The 16,007-nt window shown below is 29.9% G+C and overlaps 1 protein-coding gene across 1 annotated transcript in view; it reads right to left on the reverse strand.

Moving 5' to 3' along the window:
- Positions 1-9,496, reverse strand: part of LOC108549084 (gamma-2-syntrophin) — a 34,034-nt gene extending 24,538 nt beyond the window's left edge. The window contains exon 1 of the mRNA XM_017902320.1: positions 9,123-9,496. Coding sequence (XP_017757809.1) covers positions 9,123-9,273 — 151 coding nt within the window. The 5' untranslated portion in view covers positions 9,274-9,496. The remainder of the gene's footprint in view (positions 1-9,122) is intronic.
- Between the last annotated feature and the right edge of the window lie 6,511 nt (positions 9,497-16,007).

The following is a 16,007-nucleotide window of genomic DNA, read 5'->3' on the forward strand; positions in this document are numbered from 1 at the left end:
GGCACTGTACATATATTACTTGATTATAATTCAGACGTGTGAACGTCGTAGGGGATTAAAGGATGATGTATTACCTTTAGAAGCTAAAGGTAATTGAAATTGAAGGTAACTGACTATAATTTCTTTTTTACATTAGTGATCATTTTTAGTACAATATAGTACTTCTTCCTAAATAGATAGTGAGAGCAATGATTAAAAATTTTTTGAAATTTAAGAATTTTGTAAAATACAAATGTATAATATAAAAGACTATATTAACACTGGAATCACTGACCTGCAAGATGTGTCTAAATATACTGCACACAAATGATAATAGTTGGAGTGGTATAATGGGGGCAAATAAATATACACAATTTTTTACCAGAATAAAAATCGATATTAATTTTACTAAAATATGTTTAGATGTTTCCAGTAATTGCAAAAATAAATGATCAGAAACTGTCACTTTGATAGGGTTAGGTTAGGTTACAGTAGCAGTACTACTGCTAAATTTGATATATACACAAATGATAATAGTTGAAGTGGTATAATGGGGGTAAATAAATATACACAATTTTTTGCCAGAATAAAAATCGATATTAATTTTACTAAAATATTTTTAGACGTTTCCAGTTATTGCAAAAATAAATGATCAGAAACTGTCACTTTGCAGGGTTAGGTTAGGTTGCAGTAGCAGTACTACTGCTAATTAGAACAATATGTAGAATGCAGAATTGAAAATAAATTTGATGTATCCTAAACAATTGCAATTTCCTTAAGAAATGTTCCTTAAATTTCCAGCGTAGAAAGTATATGTAGAAAAAATCGAAGAATTGAATTCATTTGGACACAAAGCCATTCTATAAGCACGTCTTTAGCTTCGTGACCCTGATCGCGATGAAGGCACGATTGGCAGTGGCACGTATTGTTCGATTAATGACAACCAAACCATGCAGTGGCATCGACTTGGCACACTTCCGATTTTATCGTCCCGACGACAATCACGTTTCTCTATAAATTTCTGAATATCGGAATTGGCATTGTTCCGGCACCTAGTAGTTGCTACTTTATCCAAAAGAGGCGAAACAATAAAACTTGCGGCACCACGTTTCCTAACAATCGTTACCACTACACTAGTACGATTTCTTAAATCCCTCTTTAGTCTTTGAGTTACAAATTTGTCAAAAATCAATTATTAATAGCATTCTTTTATTGTCATTTTGTAAAATAAAAGATACTTATCTTTTTTCTTTAAATATGAATTATTTTTTTGTGTACAATCGTGAATATTGCATATTAATATTACGTTATTTTATTGTTATAAAGGTATTACTTTTCTCCAAGTATAGGATATTTTTCAAAGTACGTGAATATAGAATATTAATATGAATATGAAATGTTAATTTTAATTTTGCAAATTTTTAAAGATTTACATTGTAATAGTATTACTTTTATTATTATCCTGTAAGCTTAAAAGGCACTTATTTTTAAATATGTATAATTTGCTTTAAAATATGAATTCAAAACTATAAATGTAAAATATCAGTGTTGTGAATTTGTAAAAATTATTTCTACCATTACTTTTTAAGATTAAAAATTGTTACGAAATTTTTAATATTTATCTTATAATATTATTTTCTTCACTGCTTGTTATTTTCATGATATTAAAAGATATTTGATATTTTAAAATATAAATTATTTGTGAAAGTACAAATGCGAATATTGAGAGTTAATATGATGTTTTTCATTAAAAATTATCGTATAGTAATATTTCTAGAGATCCGCTTCATGTAATTGTATTTAACATTTCCGAGCTGAAGCTTTTTCGTGCTCCCACGCAAGCTGACGTTGAATTTTGCATCAAGTGAAATTTGCCACGGTTAATCAATTATTGCAGCACGAGTAGGAGATTAAATAAAAACAGGTAGAAAGTTTCGTTCATGAGCGAAATGAAATCGAACGAAAAACAGTTTATCGCTTTTTAAATTGACATTTTCACGTGAACACGTTATTTCGCATACATTGGTGCATAGAAAGTTGCACAAATATTTGCGAACGCTTTTTACCTGTAATTAGAAGTACAAACACGAAAGATTGTACACATTACTTGAAATTTCTATTTCTAAAAATATTCTTTTTATTATCAATAGAAGTTTTATCGATTTTTACATAATATTAGCATTGGGTGTTTACTTACTTACTCGTTATCAGAGTTAATAGAATATTTTATGGTGCGAATTCAAAAAAATATATATTTTCGTATTTATTTCTTATTTCTCGAGATCCTTCTATGTTTTATTATAGTGAATGCATTACTGTATTTTCCAATATTAATTACTTATCATTAAAAATATTTCGTTAATATAATACAAAACACATTATGGTGCCTGTGCAAAATTCTGCAAGAAAAGATAAATCTCTTCTTGAAGAATATAAAAAGAAAATCTAAGAAAATACTTTATATTATCAAACACTCTTTTTGAATAATTTAAAATAATTTAAAAAATACTTCGAGTCCAAAAAAGAAAAAAAAAAGAAAACATAATTATAGTAATGCAACTTTACAAAAATTTCAAACATATATTTATATTTAAAGTCCTAGTTTAGGATGACTCCTCTGATATAAGTATCGAAATTAATATATCAAAATTATCATTTCATCAGAATGAAGTTACATTAGCTCAGAAAATACAGTGTATTAAACCCTTGTTTGAGGTATGTCGTTTCGATGCACTTAAGGAAACCGACACCAGATGGATCAATAGTGGATTACATGGCCCGTGTCCGAAAGATCGAACACGGTAAACTAATTACAGGTAAGCCGTAACCATCGTTGATGTGGGAATTTAATTTTACTGTCATTAAATTGGTACACGTCAGAGACAAATTTGGGTGAAACAAGCGCAACGATGTCCGCCATGTTCGACGTCGCAGCGGCTTCGATAAATCGGTTACAAGACGAAAATCGTATCTTGGTATTCGATGTGGATATTTTCGTGCGGTTGCCTCAGGGTCACGCAGAAAATAATTATCGGTAACGACCGTGACTTCGTTCGACAAAAGATTCGAGGATCCGATTCGCGAGGATCGTAGAAGAGAAGACGGACATTTTTAACATTTGAGTAAGATGATCTTATTTTTAGCTTCGACGTGATTCTTCGAATGGCAGTCTATGGTCAAATTATGTGGAGGAAATTGGGGCTATTTTTGCTATTCGGTACGAAGTAAAATCACGTGATTATTTTATTATTAGACAAATTGAAATATCTAGATTATTAAGATTGAAAAGAGTTAAACAATGGATGCGATTATTTTATTGTTAGATTGATCATGTTCCTAATAATACTTGAAATTAGGTGCATATTTTGTAATTGAACAAATATTCACGATTTTTTATATTTATTTAAACGAAGTTTGCTATTTTATTATTAGCAGAAAAATATTATTTTTTGTTTTAGATGATTGTTTGAAATTAATAATACTTGATCCTAATAATAATTGAAATTAGGTGCATATTTTGTAATTGAACAAATATCCATGATTTTTTATTTTTATTTAAACGAAGTTTGTTATTTTATTATTAGCAGAAAAATATTATTTTTCGTTTTAGATGATTGTTTGAATAATAGTATACAGAAAAATTAGTTATTTTATAGATAAAGAAAAATTCATGATTCATTTTTAAGTAAAATTCCATGGCATGATTGCTTTAAAATTTTTTAAAAATTAAATTTTAGTGTCATATAAATTGTTCTTATAATTAGTAAGTACAAGATGAATTTTAATATTCTTCTTATAATTTTCTAATACTTTTTTTTAAATCTTTAGTCAATAATAAATTGATTTTCTATAAGAATTTGTTGAGTCTGAGTATTATTTTAAGAAATAGGAAGCTTTCAATAACTCTTTCATAATTTCATAGAATAAAAATAATTTAATAATCATTAGAATTAAAATTAGGATAGAAAATCCGGAATAAAAAAAATAATTTGAAATTCTGCAGTGTTAAAGAATTTAACTTTTCCATAAAATTTATTACTATTTATACTAGCAGTCTCACTGTTTCCTATTCTTCTACTCCCAGTTACTATTAATCACGAAGAACTCCAGAAGTTGGAATGACGTCGAAGGAACATCGGAAAAGAATACGAAATAATTAAATTTAAATTTGCTAAAAGCCGAAATGTAACGACGAAGCGAATTTCTCGAAAAAAGCCTCATTTGATCATTTAATCACTCGGAATAATCGTATTTACATATTAACACCCCAGTAAATCTGCGATTAATGGTCATTGCGTAATGGCTGTGCGCTGTTCACATTTTCATTACACGTGTTATCGAAAAGTCCCATTTATTACAAGAGTCGAGTTAAGTTATGTTAAGAGGTACATTGAGATAACAATTAAACGAAAAATTTCTATAATTAGGGCAGTGTCGAATTTTGTTCCTTCCGACGTAGCATAATTTATAACGAAGAATTATGCTCTACGAATACATGAAAAATAATTTCAAAAATTATTTAATAATAAATAAATAGATATTAATTTCATGTTTATTAATGTTTTAGCAACTACTGAGAAATGACACTTTTATTACTTGAATCTGTGCCTAGTAATCCTTCAATATGAGAAATATTATTTATTTCTACATCTGAATTTATTTGAAATGATTATTGCGTTATTGCGACGTTATATTGAACCATTACTGAGATTAACTGAATTTAATTAAATAAATTCTTAACAAATTTTCAGTTAAATTTGATCAATTATTATTGTACCGATAATTATAATAATTATAATAATCAAAGTAACAATAATAATTATTAATATTACTGAAATGAATGAAATAAATTAACCAAATTTACTTAAAATGAAACTGATTAAAATTCTGTTATACCTATTTTTAAATTCCGTTCTTCCTTATTTTTGTAGTCAGCGTAAACAATTCCTCGACACAGTGTACATTATTATTCATTTATGTGCATATAATTAACATAAATAAAATATTAAAATTCAGGAAATAAAGTTTCCAAATCCAAAAGAAAATCTGTTCTTCACTGTTATCTGATCGTCAATTTAGTCCTGTTCTTCTCTCACTCCTGACAAGTAGTTACAACTTATCAACAGTTTGCTTTCGAAGGAAAAAGAAGTTTGCAGAAATAATTTCGTGCAAGAGAAGCCGGATTTTAAAGAGAATTTATGGCTGTCTAGGTCTTTGCAGTAACAATTTCGCCAGGGAGCTTCGAAATTTTCTTAGGTCGCATTGTACGTATAAGTTTCGGGGGCAAAGAGTAGAAAAGTGAACCGCTTTGGGATACGTTTCATAACACAAACTTCGACGCCACGGGGGACTTCCTTCCGACCTGGCAAACATTCCGGATACCAATTTAATTATTCACTTACGGAACTCTCGTCTTTTTCGATTTTCTACTGTCCCCGATCTCGCTGAACAGCAGGAGAGATCGCGAACATACACGATTCAGTTCCTGATCGGTCGACAAAGAAATTAACGCAATTTTCGTGTGACCTGCACTCGACAATCCACCGTGTTTCGTTGAGATAAAAGTTTTCACTTTCCTGTTGTTTGAAATCGATTCCTCGCGTATAGCATGGGGAAACATCAAAGTAGAATATAGCATTATCAGGGAGGAATACTGTATTTTCTGTTCTGCTATTATTAGTGAAATATTATTGATTATAATAGTAGTGAATTTGGAGTGTCAATATATAGTTATAATGTATAAATTATTATCTGTAGTGTGTTGTAGTGTAGTGTAGTTGTAGCGTATAAATTATCATTTGTAATATAATTGAATATAGTTTATAGTTTTGTTATATAGTATACAGTTTTTCAACATAGAATATAATATTATCAAATAGAGTATTATCAGGTAGGAATATTGTATATTCTGTTCTGCTATTATTAGTGAAATATTATTGATTGTTGTAGTAGTGAATTTGGACTGCCAATATATAGTTATAATGTGTAAATTATTATCTGTAATGTGTTGTAGTGTAGTGTAATTGTAGTGTATAAATTATTATCCATAATGTAATTGAATGTAGTTCATACAAATTATTTCCACTGGAATGTTATAGAATATGGATATAAATATATGTTAATAAATATATCAACGAACATATAATATAGATAAATGTATACAATTATAGATTTCTTGTAATCAAACAGAACATAATTTATGAAAATTATTATTAATGAGGTATTAGCAAATGTAAAAATAATTTTGTATAGAATTGAATAAGGTTTACAGAAATTATTATTAATGGAATATTATTGAATATATAAATATTGATAAATATATTACAAAATATACGATATTTAAAAATATAAATTGAACGACCAACAAATATTTTTTCTCTTATTGTGGTTAAACAATGAATTGGAGAAAACTGAAATTTGTAGGTTAGTTTTGAATTGATGTGGGTGGAAACATTTCTGTTCTTTTAATTAAAAACATCCGAAACTTTATCTGTTATTTCACGCGACCGGTATTTTTCATTGAATAAATGTTAAATATTGGAATACGTGGATGTCGTGTTATTGGAAGCATGACAGGGAAATCGATGATTCTACATAGAAAAAGAGAAAAAATAATAGAAGAAAGGTAAATTAAAAATCCTTCTCGAATATATGGAATAAATCATAATTCACGAAACAATTAAAAAGGCAATTTAAAATTAAATGTAAGAAATAGTAAAAATTTAATTACAAGATTCTTCATATAAAAATAAATGAGTAATTTGGAATGCAATTTTTTTTATATAGAAGTTTCAAAAATAATTAAAAATAATTAGTTGCAACAGTAATTACTCGTGTTAGTATCTCTATATAGATTAATACAATTATTTCAATTATTTCAACATTTTCTATCCGACTTATTTCAATTTTACTTTTGACAGCTTGTATCGCATCTAATATTCGATTTAATTTCCATCAATATTTCTGCATTTTAACTTCGACAGCTTGAAAGGCTGATACGTATTAAACATCACGGTTCATTCTTAATTTAAAATTTTCATATTTTGTAAATTTCAATTTAACATTCTGAAAAGTTTCTGACAAAATATACCATTATTTTATTCTTTTAGAAATTGGATAAAATTTAATGATAATTGTAAACGATATTCTAAATATCTGTAATAAATGAAAATGTAATAGAATATAAATCAAGATTAATAGCGAATTTTGTTAAAAGTACTTTACAAAATTAAACACGATTTACTAGACTGGATTTTAAGCTTAATCCATTTTAAATAAGTTGCCAACAATAGATCTGTGAAAGGCAGTTGAACCAACGGGTTTTATGTCACGTGGTCGACAATTATAACCTACACATGAAGCAGCACACTTCCTACATCACTAATTTTGATTACTAGCATAAATACCCCTTTGCCACCTAAAATTAGCTTTTGCATCTGTTCGTTGACTTTTGAAGTACTCGAATATAAACGATAGTTCTAATGTTACAAATAATATCCAACTCCTAACTAATATTCAAATCTAAATTCGAACACGATCACGAAAATAATTCACACAGTAAGAAACAAATAACACAGTTATAAATTATTGAATAATGAATAAATATAAAAATAGTAAACCTTTAGAAGATCAATATTTCAAATTTCAATTCTCTAACTTTAAATTAAAATCACATAATCGACTTAAAAAAGATTAAAAGGAATAAAAAAATATAAATAAATAAATAAAAGGAAAAGGAAAAACTTAAAAGAGGAATTAGATATAGCCATAAAAAATTTAACGACATTCCAAACACCATATGCTCTTCGCATACTATGGACACCAGGACCAAGCATCTCTATTCTAGTAAAATCATTGGATAATTTTCAAAAATTAAAAAAAAAGAATTAAAAAAAATAAAAGAAAAAGGAAAAACTTAAAAGAGGAATTAGGTGTAGCCATAAAAAATTTAACGACATTCCAAACACCATATGCTCTTCTCATACTATAGACACCAGGACCAAGCATCTCTAGTCTAGTAAAATCATTGTATAATTTTTTGAAAAACTCGTATGTTCTTATTTCTTATTATTTTCAAATATATTGCAAAAATCAGTATTTTAAAAAATATTTTCTTATATTACATATAATGTTCTTAATTTTCGAGATATTTTCAAAAAGTAACCTGTAAAATAATTATTAATTTATCCTAAATTAACTCTGAGCCTTATCTTTTGTTTATAGTTTGGCTGATGGACAAAGACAAAGGGGTGAACATGTCGACTATGTTTGTGACTCTGTCACAGATATATATAACCAGAATGCGACGTAATAGTAAACAGTTTTGATAATTATGCATAAAATATAAAAGGTTTATGACAATGATTTTGATTAAATATCATTACGTTATCAAGCTTCTAAACATCCTTTCGAGATATCAGCAAAGAATGTTAGTATATTTGCATTAAGTTTGCGTGGATCTACGACACAGACATACGCAACCGATATGTTGGCTGCTTGATTTGTTTATAGGTGATCTCAATCTCCTTATCTGACTCAAATCTAAACTTAACCCAAACCCTCGTTTAATTCCTGAAACATGCGCAGAATTTTTAGAGCATTTATTTCTGAAATACACGCATGATAGTCCTTCAATTTCCAAAATACAGACAAATTTAATTGTTGAACATTTAAATTCCCAAATAGCTTTAGAAAGATATACTCCAAACTCCATAATTTCAAAATCATCGAAACCAGGAAGGAACACCGTTTTGTTCCGGCATTTTGATAATACCGAAATTCCGACACAGTAGAAACATAAATAAAATTACACCAACGAAATCATCAATACTAACAAATAACGAAATAGAATTCATTCGATAATACCTACGCATTATAATTTCCAATTATTTCAGCCTCCCATTATAATTAGCCAAGTCACATCGTTTAATAAAACGACAAAATAAAATTCATTCGATAATACTCATACATTATAGTTTTCAATTATGTTAGCCCCCTACGATAATAATCAAGTCACATTACTTAACAAACCCCCCAAAAAAAAGTTTTATTTAAAATATAAATTTCCATAACATTCCAAAAAGATATAAAATCAAACTGAAGTCTAATTACTTGTACACCTCTATCGGAAAAATCGAATTTACCATGTGTCGTAGCGCCTAGCCTGGTAAGGGCCTGACCCTCTCTGCACCATACTCTGAGCATGCACTTCAGCAGCTCCTCCAAGGCCCTCTTCAAGGACGCGTCCTCTCCAAGCTCCGTGGAACACTCGGACGGCGCGCAATCGCACACCATCTCTCGCGGTGACGCGTGTCCGGCCACGCGACGCGTTCCAACAGCGACGTCTACGCGGCGATGTAGCCGAGACTTCCTGTCGTGGCCGCGACGCGTTCGAAAAATCGCCGCGGTCCGTAGCTCGTGTGGTTCACGGCTTTGAAGCACGGGCGGATCACACGTGAGTGGAACGCGGGAGCCACGGTGGAAAGCTCTGTCTTCCGACGAGGATGCCTTCGGTCGGCTCGTGGAATGCGACTCGCCGCCCTGACCCACTGACTGCCAGCCAAAAGCTTCTTCCACTCGCTGCTCGCCCCCCTCCACACCACTCTCACCGCGCTGCTACGACTTCACCGGGAATATTCGCACTGGCCGCGAATCGCGCCTCCGCGTATAGAGTCAACTGCGAGCCGCACGCTCGAAATTGTATCCCGATGATGCCCGATCGATGCTTCCGGTGTTCTGTCGGGGATACAGTAGGGCGAGCCGAATGCGGTTCGAGATGTTGTTTCGATTGCTGGAATTGGACGATTGGGAATGTAAGGATGTTGGATGGAGGACGATGCGGCGAGGAAGTTGATTGGAGCGGGGTGGGAGAGGTGGTGGGTGTGGAGGGGAGCGGCTCGGTTGTAGTTCTGGTGCGCTGGGAGCGCTTGGGGTTTACTGTGGGATTTGATTTTTCGCTTGAAACTTCACTTGTTTTTGATATATTTTATCCTAAAGTACGTAATATTATTGAATATTGCATGTTATATTAGATGTTGAACATTCAGCAATGTCATGTGTCATATTATACAATGAAGTATATAATATAAGAATCCTGTGATGCAATATTTTATTAATGAGTTAGAGTTAGTCTCTTCACTGGGGTCCAGTGTATTTTTTTATTTTAGAGGTTTTGGGTTTTAGTGTTTGATCTGTTTGTATTAATTTTTGGTTTTTGTTGACTTTGGTTTGTTCTTTGATTTTTCTCTTATAAATTCTCTATTTGGTATCTCTATTTGGTATCTCTATTTTGTACTCTTTATTGGGGTTTATGGCATTTCTTTATTTTAGAGCTTTTGTGGTTTTAGTGGTTGATGTGTTTGTATTAGTTTTTTGATTTTTGTCTTATAAAGTTTCTATTTTGGTATTTACTTTGTATCTCTTTAGATGTTTCCCATCTTGACAATTTTTAGATTTTGATCTTCATTTTATACTTCAAAATTTGGCTCGAGTTTTAGAAGCTTCATGTATGTATAGATATTTGTTCACATAATTTTAGATCTTACGAGGTGTTGACATATCTTTTGTACATTGTAAATATCTATGACCAAATATATGAATATGCTGCTCAATAAAGTAACATGTGGAGAATGTGTGAACGAATTTGTGACATACTGTCTTTGTATTTGTTTCATATTTTGGTACTCCTTTTACGTCGTAGTATTTATTTTATACTACGGTATTAATTTTATCCTTTGAGATCTTTTGTTTCCTTAATAATTCTTTTATACTTTTATATTTATTTATTTGATTTTTTGATTACATTTTGTGTTTCAATAGTTGCTTCATATCTTCACATACGTTTTATACTTCGTTCAATATAAATATAAAAGTTGAAAGTTAGTATTACGATATTTTTCAAGCTTGGATTTTCTTCGTATCTACATGAATATATTTTAAATTTTGGAATCATAATATTGAAATTTAGAAATGAAATTTCAATTTCGTTAATTTTTAAATGGATTATTGATTTGGATACGAAATCCTGTAATATAATGATTCGTGGTAATATGCATATAAGATTACGTAATAAAACGGATTTCCTTCGCTTGCTTTCCATATGGAACGCTCCTATGAATTTTTCTTCAATGGGGTTTTCTGAGAAAATATTTGTCGAAGTACTATTATAGAAGTGGAGAGACAATGTTTGGAATGTCTGCCATTACTGGTAGTTATAATGCATACTAACGTGTATGCATAATCGATCATGAAAAGCACTGAAAGGATAATTCTGACGACTTGATAACGAAGTTTCGCGCAGAAAACATTGTAAACATTGAAATTACCAAAAAATTTATTTTTTAGTAATTCCCCCAACTTATTATAGTAATAGTAATTTTAATACTATTAATCGACTACCTTAAAATTACATAAATAATGAAAAATCAATTATTCAACTATCTAAAAATTACATAAATTATGAGAATCAAATAAAAATAAAAATATTTGCTTCACTATCAAATCTCTTTTTATTAATAAATAGTTAACTTCCACGTATAGTATTATTTTTTAACACCAAAATTAATAAAAAAAAAAAGAAAAGTTGTATAGATTTTGATTTATTCGAATAAGAAAACAAAAAAGAATGCTTAAATACTGCATGTTTTCAATTTCGTATCTTTCATTGTAAGTCACAAAAAGAAGTAGGCAAATTAATTTTCAATTACCCCAAAGTTATTACCTATACCAAATATTTACTCAATAAACAACGGTACTGACCTACGAACAAATATTTGAAACACATTCTCAACTTCAATCATTGATACATGAAACCTACTGTTGTTATATGTATAATTTTCATTCATACTCTTGCCAACTGATACATTCATCTTTCGTTCCAAATAACTCTCAACAAAACAGCATTAAATTTATGTGACTCAAAATCCCTATTGCACATCACAAACTGTTGAATGAAATTATTTCTCATTATCAAAATTGTTGTATTATACTTAAATTACAGACGGGATTCACGAAACCTGGAAAACCTCAAAATACTTAAAAATTTAAGAAAATTTAAGAAATTTCTTCTTTTATTTAGTTTAATTATGGTTGCTTAACTAAAGATTTGTGCTATAATTTTTTGAATTTTTCAGTTCTTAAAACAAGACATTTTTCTTGGAAAATAAAATCAGTATTTCGAAATGCAAGAGTTTCGAAAGTTTCGAAAGTTTCGAAAGCTTGGACATCTAACAAAGTTTCAGATTCAAGTTTCCAAAATACAAATAAATGTATATAGTGATACAAATAGACGTACAGTGAGCCACAGAAGTTTCGAAATCTTACAAAGTTTCGGCTACGAGTTTTGGAAAATAAAAAAGTCATCTTCTAATCCATGACTATATGTAAGAATTAATTAACGAGTTATTTAAATAAATTAATACAAAACAAGAAATATACCAAATAAATAAAATTATATATGAATCTCAAAATCTGTATATGCACGTAATCAGACACATCGTGAGTCAGAAGCATCCCTACTCTAATCGATGACCCCAAATTTCTATTTTTCAAGGATGCAGTTATAAGAACTTATTACATAAATTATTAATAAAAAAGATATTCAATGAATTTCAAATAATTTATAAAAATTAATTTAATATTATTACCTTTCAAGATTGACAATTTATATTTGTACATTAATAATTTATCTTTATGACCAAATGTACAATCTGCTCAAAAAATTTATTTAATTTCAGTACACGTACTATAAAATTCTAAAATTTCTAAAAATTTTTAAAAACAAATCCACTATTCTTATTATTTTACGTTTAAGAATATTTATTTTCAATTAAATATGTCTTACATAGTAAGATATTTGATCCTTAATTTATAAATAACTCTATCTGCAAATAATCTACTTTGAAAATTTATCCAATTTTTAATATACACAGTACATAATTCCAAAATTTAAAAAAATGTCTAAAAATATATTTAAAGTTAATCAATATTTATATTCTCAGTCTATGTGCACCCAAATCTGTCATTTTCCCATTACAAGACATCCAATTCCTAATTTATCACCAGCTTCATCCTCACGACCAGTTGCAACAATTTCCTCGATCATCGACATACGTATTACAAAATGCTGAAATTCCCACGAAAGTACAAGTCATAATAATTATGTGTTCAATCAGCAAAACCAGGAAGACGGCTGCATCCCGCGATTCGCCTATTCTAATCAAGCAACGACCTATTCGTCACATGTGCCTAGCTGACGCCGGTGTTGTAGGAGCGTCGGTACCAGCCGACGCTCGGCGTCTTTCTCTCAACTACGCCGTTTCGATTATATTTAGCCGCAGTATTACGCGGTGCTTATTTAAAGAAACGGGAAGAACGATTCCCTCTTTTTTCACCTCTCACAAGCTTGGCCGTCTCTCTTCCGCCCTCCATTTTCAGCACGGTTTCCCTCTTCCTTGGTCCACGGAAGCCATCTGCCGACGTCACCTCTCTCTCTCGCGCTCACGGTATCCAGTCGATATGGAAACCATTTCTTTGTCTAACCACCGCCATTTTGGGGCATTCTTTCGCGATGCGTTGCCTCGTCTTGAAGTAAATTTTAGTCACACCGGTCTGTCTTTGCTTTCTTTGAGCTTCCTCTAGGAAGTAGGTGATGGAATTTATAGGTTATGTTGTCAGGTTTCGATGTAGAGGCACTTTTGTAACCTGGATTTGCTTCAACACGATTGAGGAAATATTGGAATTGGGAAAATATTGGATTCGATTTAACACGATTTGGAAATTGGGAAAATTGAGGTCGCAATTTCTAAGTTCATTCTTGTACGGTTTGTATACATGTACATGTACTCAGGTATCACTCAGGCAACAAGGTACTTGTATAATATGGAGTTGTTTTAATATCTAAATTTATCTAAATTTGTTTTATATATTAATATTAATATATTAGGATGGTAGTAAAATAATTTCGTTTTTTGTATTTTCGATTTTTGCAGCTTGATATTGGAATAAATTGTAAATGCGGTTATGTTGTGTATCGTACGAAAGCGCTGACTCCGTTCTATATCTTGATAATAAACATTTTGTATGTAGTGATGATTTACGTTTTATTTAGGTTATTTAATTAGAGATGGAAAAGAAGCAAAACAAAATTATTTTTCTACCAATCTAATATTAACCTTTTAAATATATTATATTAATATTTTAATTGAGAATCGAAGAAATTTTCGTAGAATACGAATTTTCTTGAACACAGTTCGAATATTGGAAAATTTTTAGGTCCAATCACACGATTTGTACGATATTTTTTAGATATTATTTTCCTGATCATATTTTGAGGCTTTATACCGATCATTGTACCTAACTTCGTATAAGATCGCTGTATACTAATGGGTATAATTCTGCAAATTAAATTAAATTAAATTAGATTAAAATAAAATAGATATAGATATTACTCGTACAACGCTGTATTTGTATAATATGGACATGTTTTAACGCGATTCGAGAATGGGGAGAAATTTCGTGTAGCACGGATTTTATTTCACAGAATTTGGAGATAGGGAAAATGGCGGACGGAATTTGTGGGTTCAGTCGTAAAGTTTGTATATATAGATATTATAGTACAACACGCATTTGTTTCAACGTGGTTTAAGAATTTGGGAAAATCGCTAGAAAATGCTGGAATACCAGCCAGTGGCCGTTTAAAGGCATTCGTTTGCGATGCGTTGCACCAAGGTAGAGTAAATTTCGGTTACACTACCTTTTTTCGTTTTCTCTCTTTCTCTCTTGAAAATGGAATTGTTAAGTATTGTACAGCGAACTTGTTTCAACGAGCTTCGAGAACTGAAAAAATTTCCGTGCAACACGGTACTTCTAAAATATGACTTTGCATATAGCACGATTTAAAAATTGAGAAAAGTATTCTCATTTTAAAAATTGAAAGAAAGCAGCAAGTAATGAAGAGCAAACATTCATACTTTTATTGAAGCACATATAGTTTTAGATTTATACGTAGATTTTTAGAATAATCGAGACTGAAATTCATTTTTGGTGCATTTGGTATCCGTACTCGAAATTTTTTTTATTACAAAGAAACAGTAACTCGAAATTTTTCCGACAAAAGATCGATAATATTGTTTGCAATTAGAGTAATATAATATTAAAAATTTAATATTGAATATTAAACTTCCTTTTTTATACTAACATTAGTTTGCTATAGCAATATTAATATTTACTAATTTCAATTGATTATTATATTATTTTAATAATTTTTCTTAATTAAAAAGAAAATAGTATGCTTTTGTTAATTTTTGAAATTTAATCCTATTTTTTCTCTAATTTCGAATTTTATATCACAGATTTGCATACTTTTTGGAACCAAATAGTATTATATGCAAGATATCTATAGTTTTTGAGTTTGAATAGATATATATACTTGAGTGTATTATTAAATAGCTGTCACTGTTTTCACCAGATACAAATATGTATCTTAACCATGATGTCATATGCTGTCATATGCAACGTGATAGTATGCGAATTCACGTGACGTGATATTAATATGTTTCTACATTTGGAATACGCTGGGAATGTTTGTTTCGACTGTGGGATTAAGTTATTTATAAACATACTTATTTAGTGGTTTTGGTTTATTAAAAAGTGATTGACATTGATTGTGTGGTTCCAGGATTTTTGAGAACTTATTTTGTGACGTGAATTGATCGTTTTTGAATGAAATATTTGAATTTTTGAAATTTAAATTTGAAAATTTGCAGGATTTAGCAATTTTTGAAAATTTCTAAGCTCTAAATGATACGAGAGTATAGGAATGGTACAAATTTCAAAATCCTTAATTCGAGTAAACTAATATAATAACAAATAAATTTTAAGAGAAGAATTAGCAACTATATTTTATGGAAGAATAAAAGTTTTCAGAATTTGAATTGCATTTCGACCAATAATAAAAGTTACCCTATATTCGCCATACCTAACATCCCTCGAATTAATCCCTCTTTTGAATATTCTCTTTAGCTTCATCT

The sequence above is a fragment of the Eufriesea mexicana genome, unplaced genomic scaffold (genome assembly GCF_001483705.2).
Source record: "Eufriesea mexicana isolate 0111107269 unplaced genomic scaffold, ASM148370v2 scaffold1801, whole genome shotgun sequence".
NCBI lineage: Eukaryota > Metazoa > Arthropoda > Insecta > Hymenoptera > Apidae > Eufriesea > Eufriesea mexicana.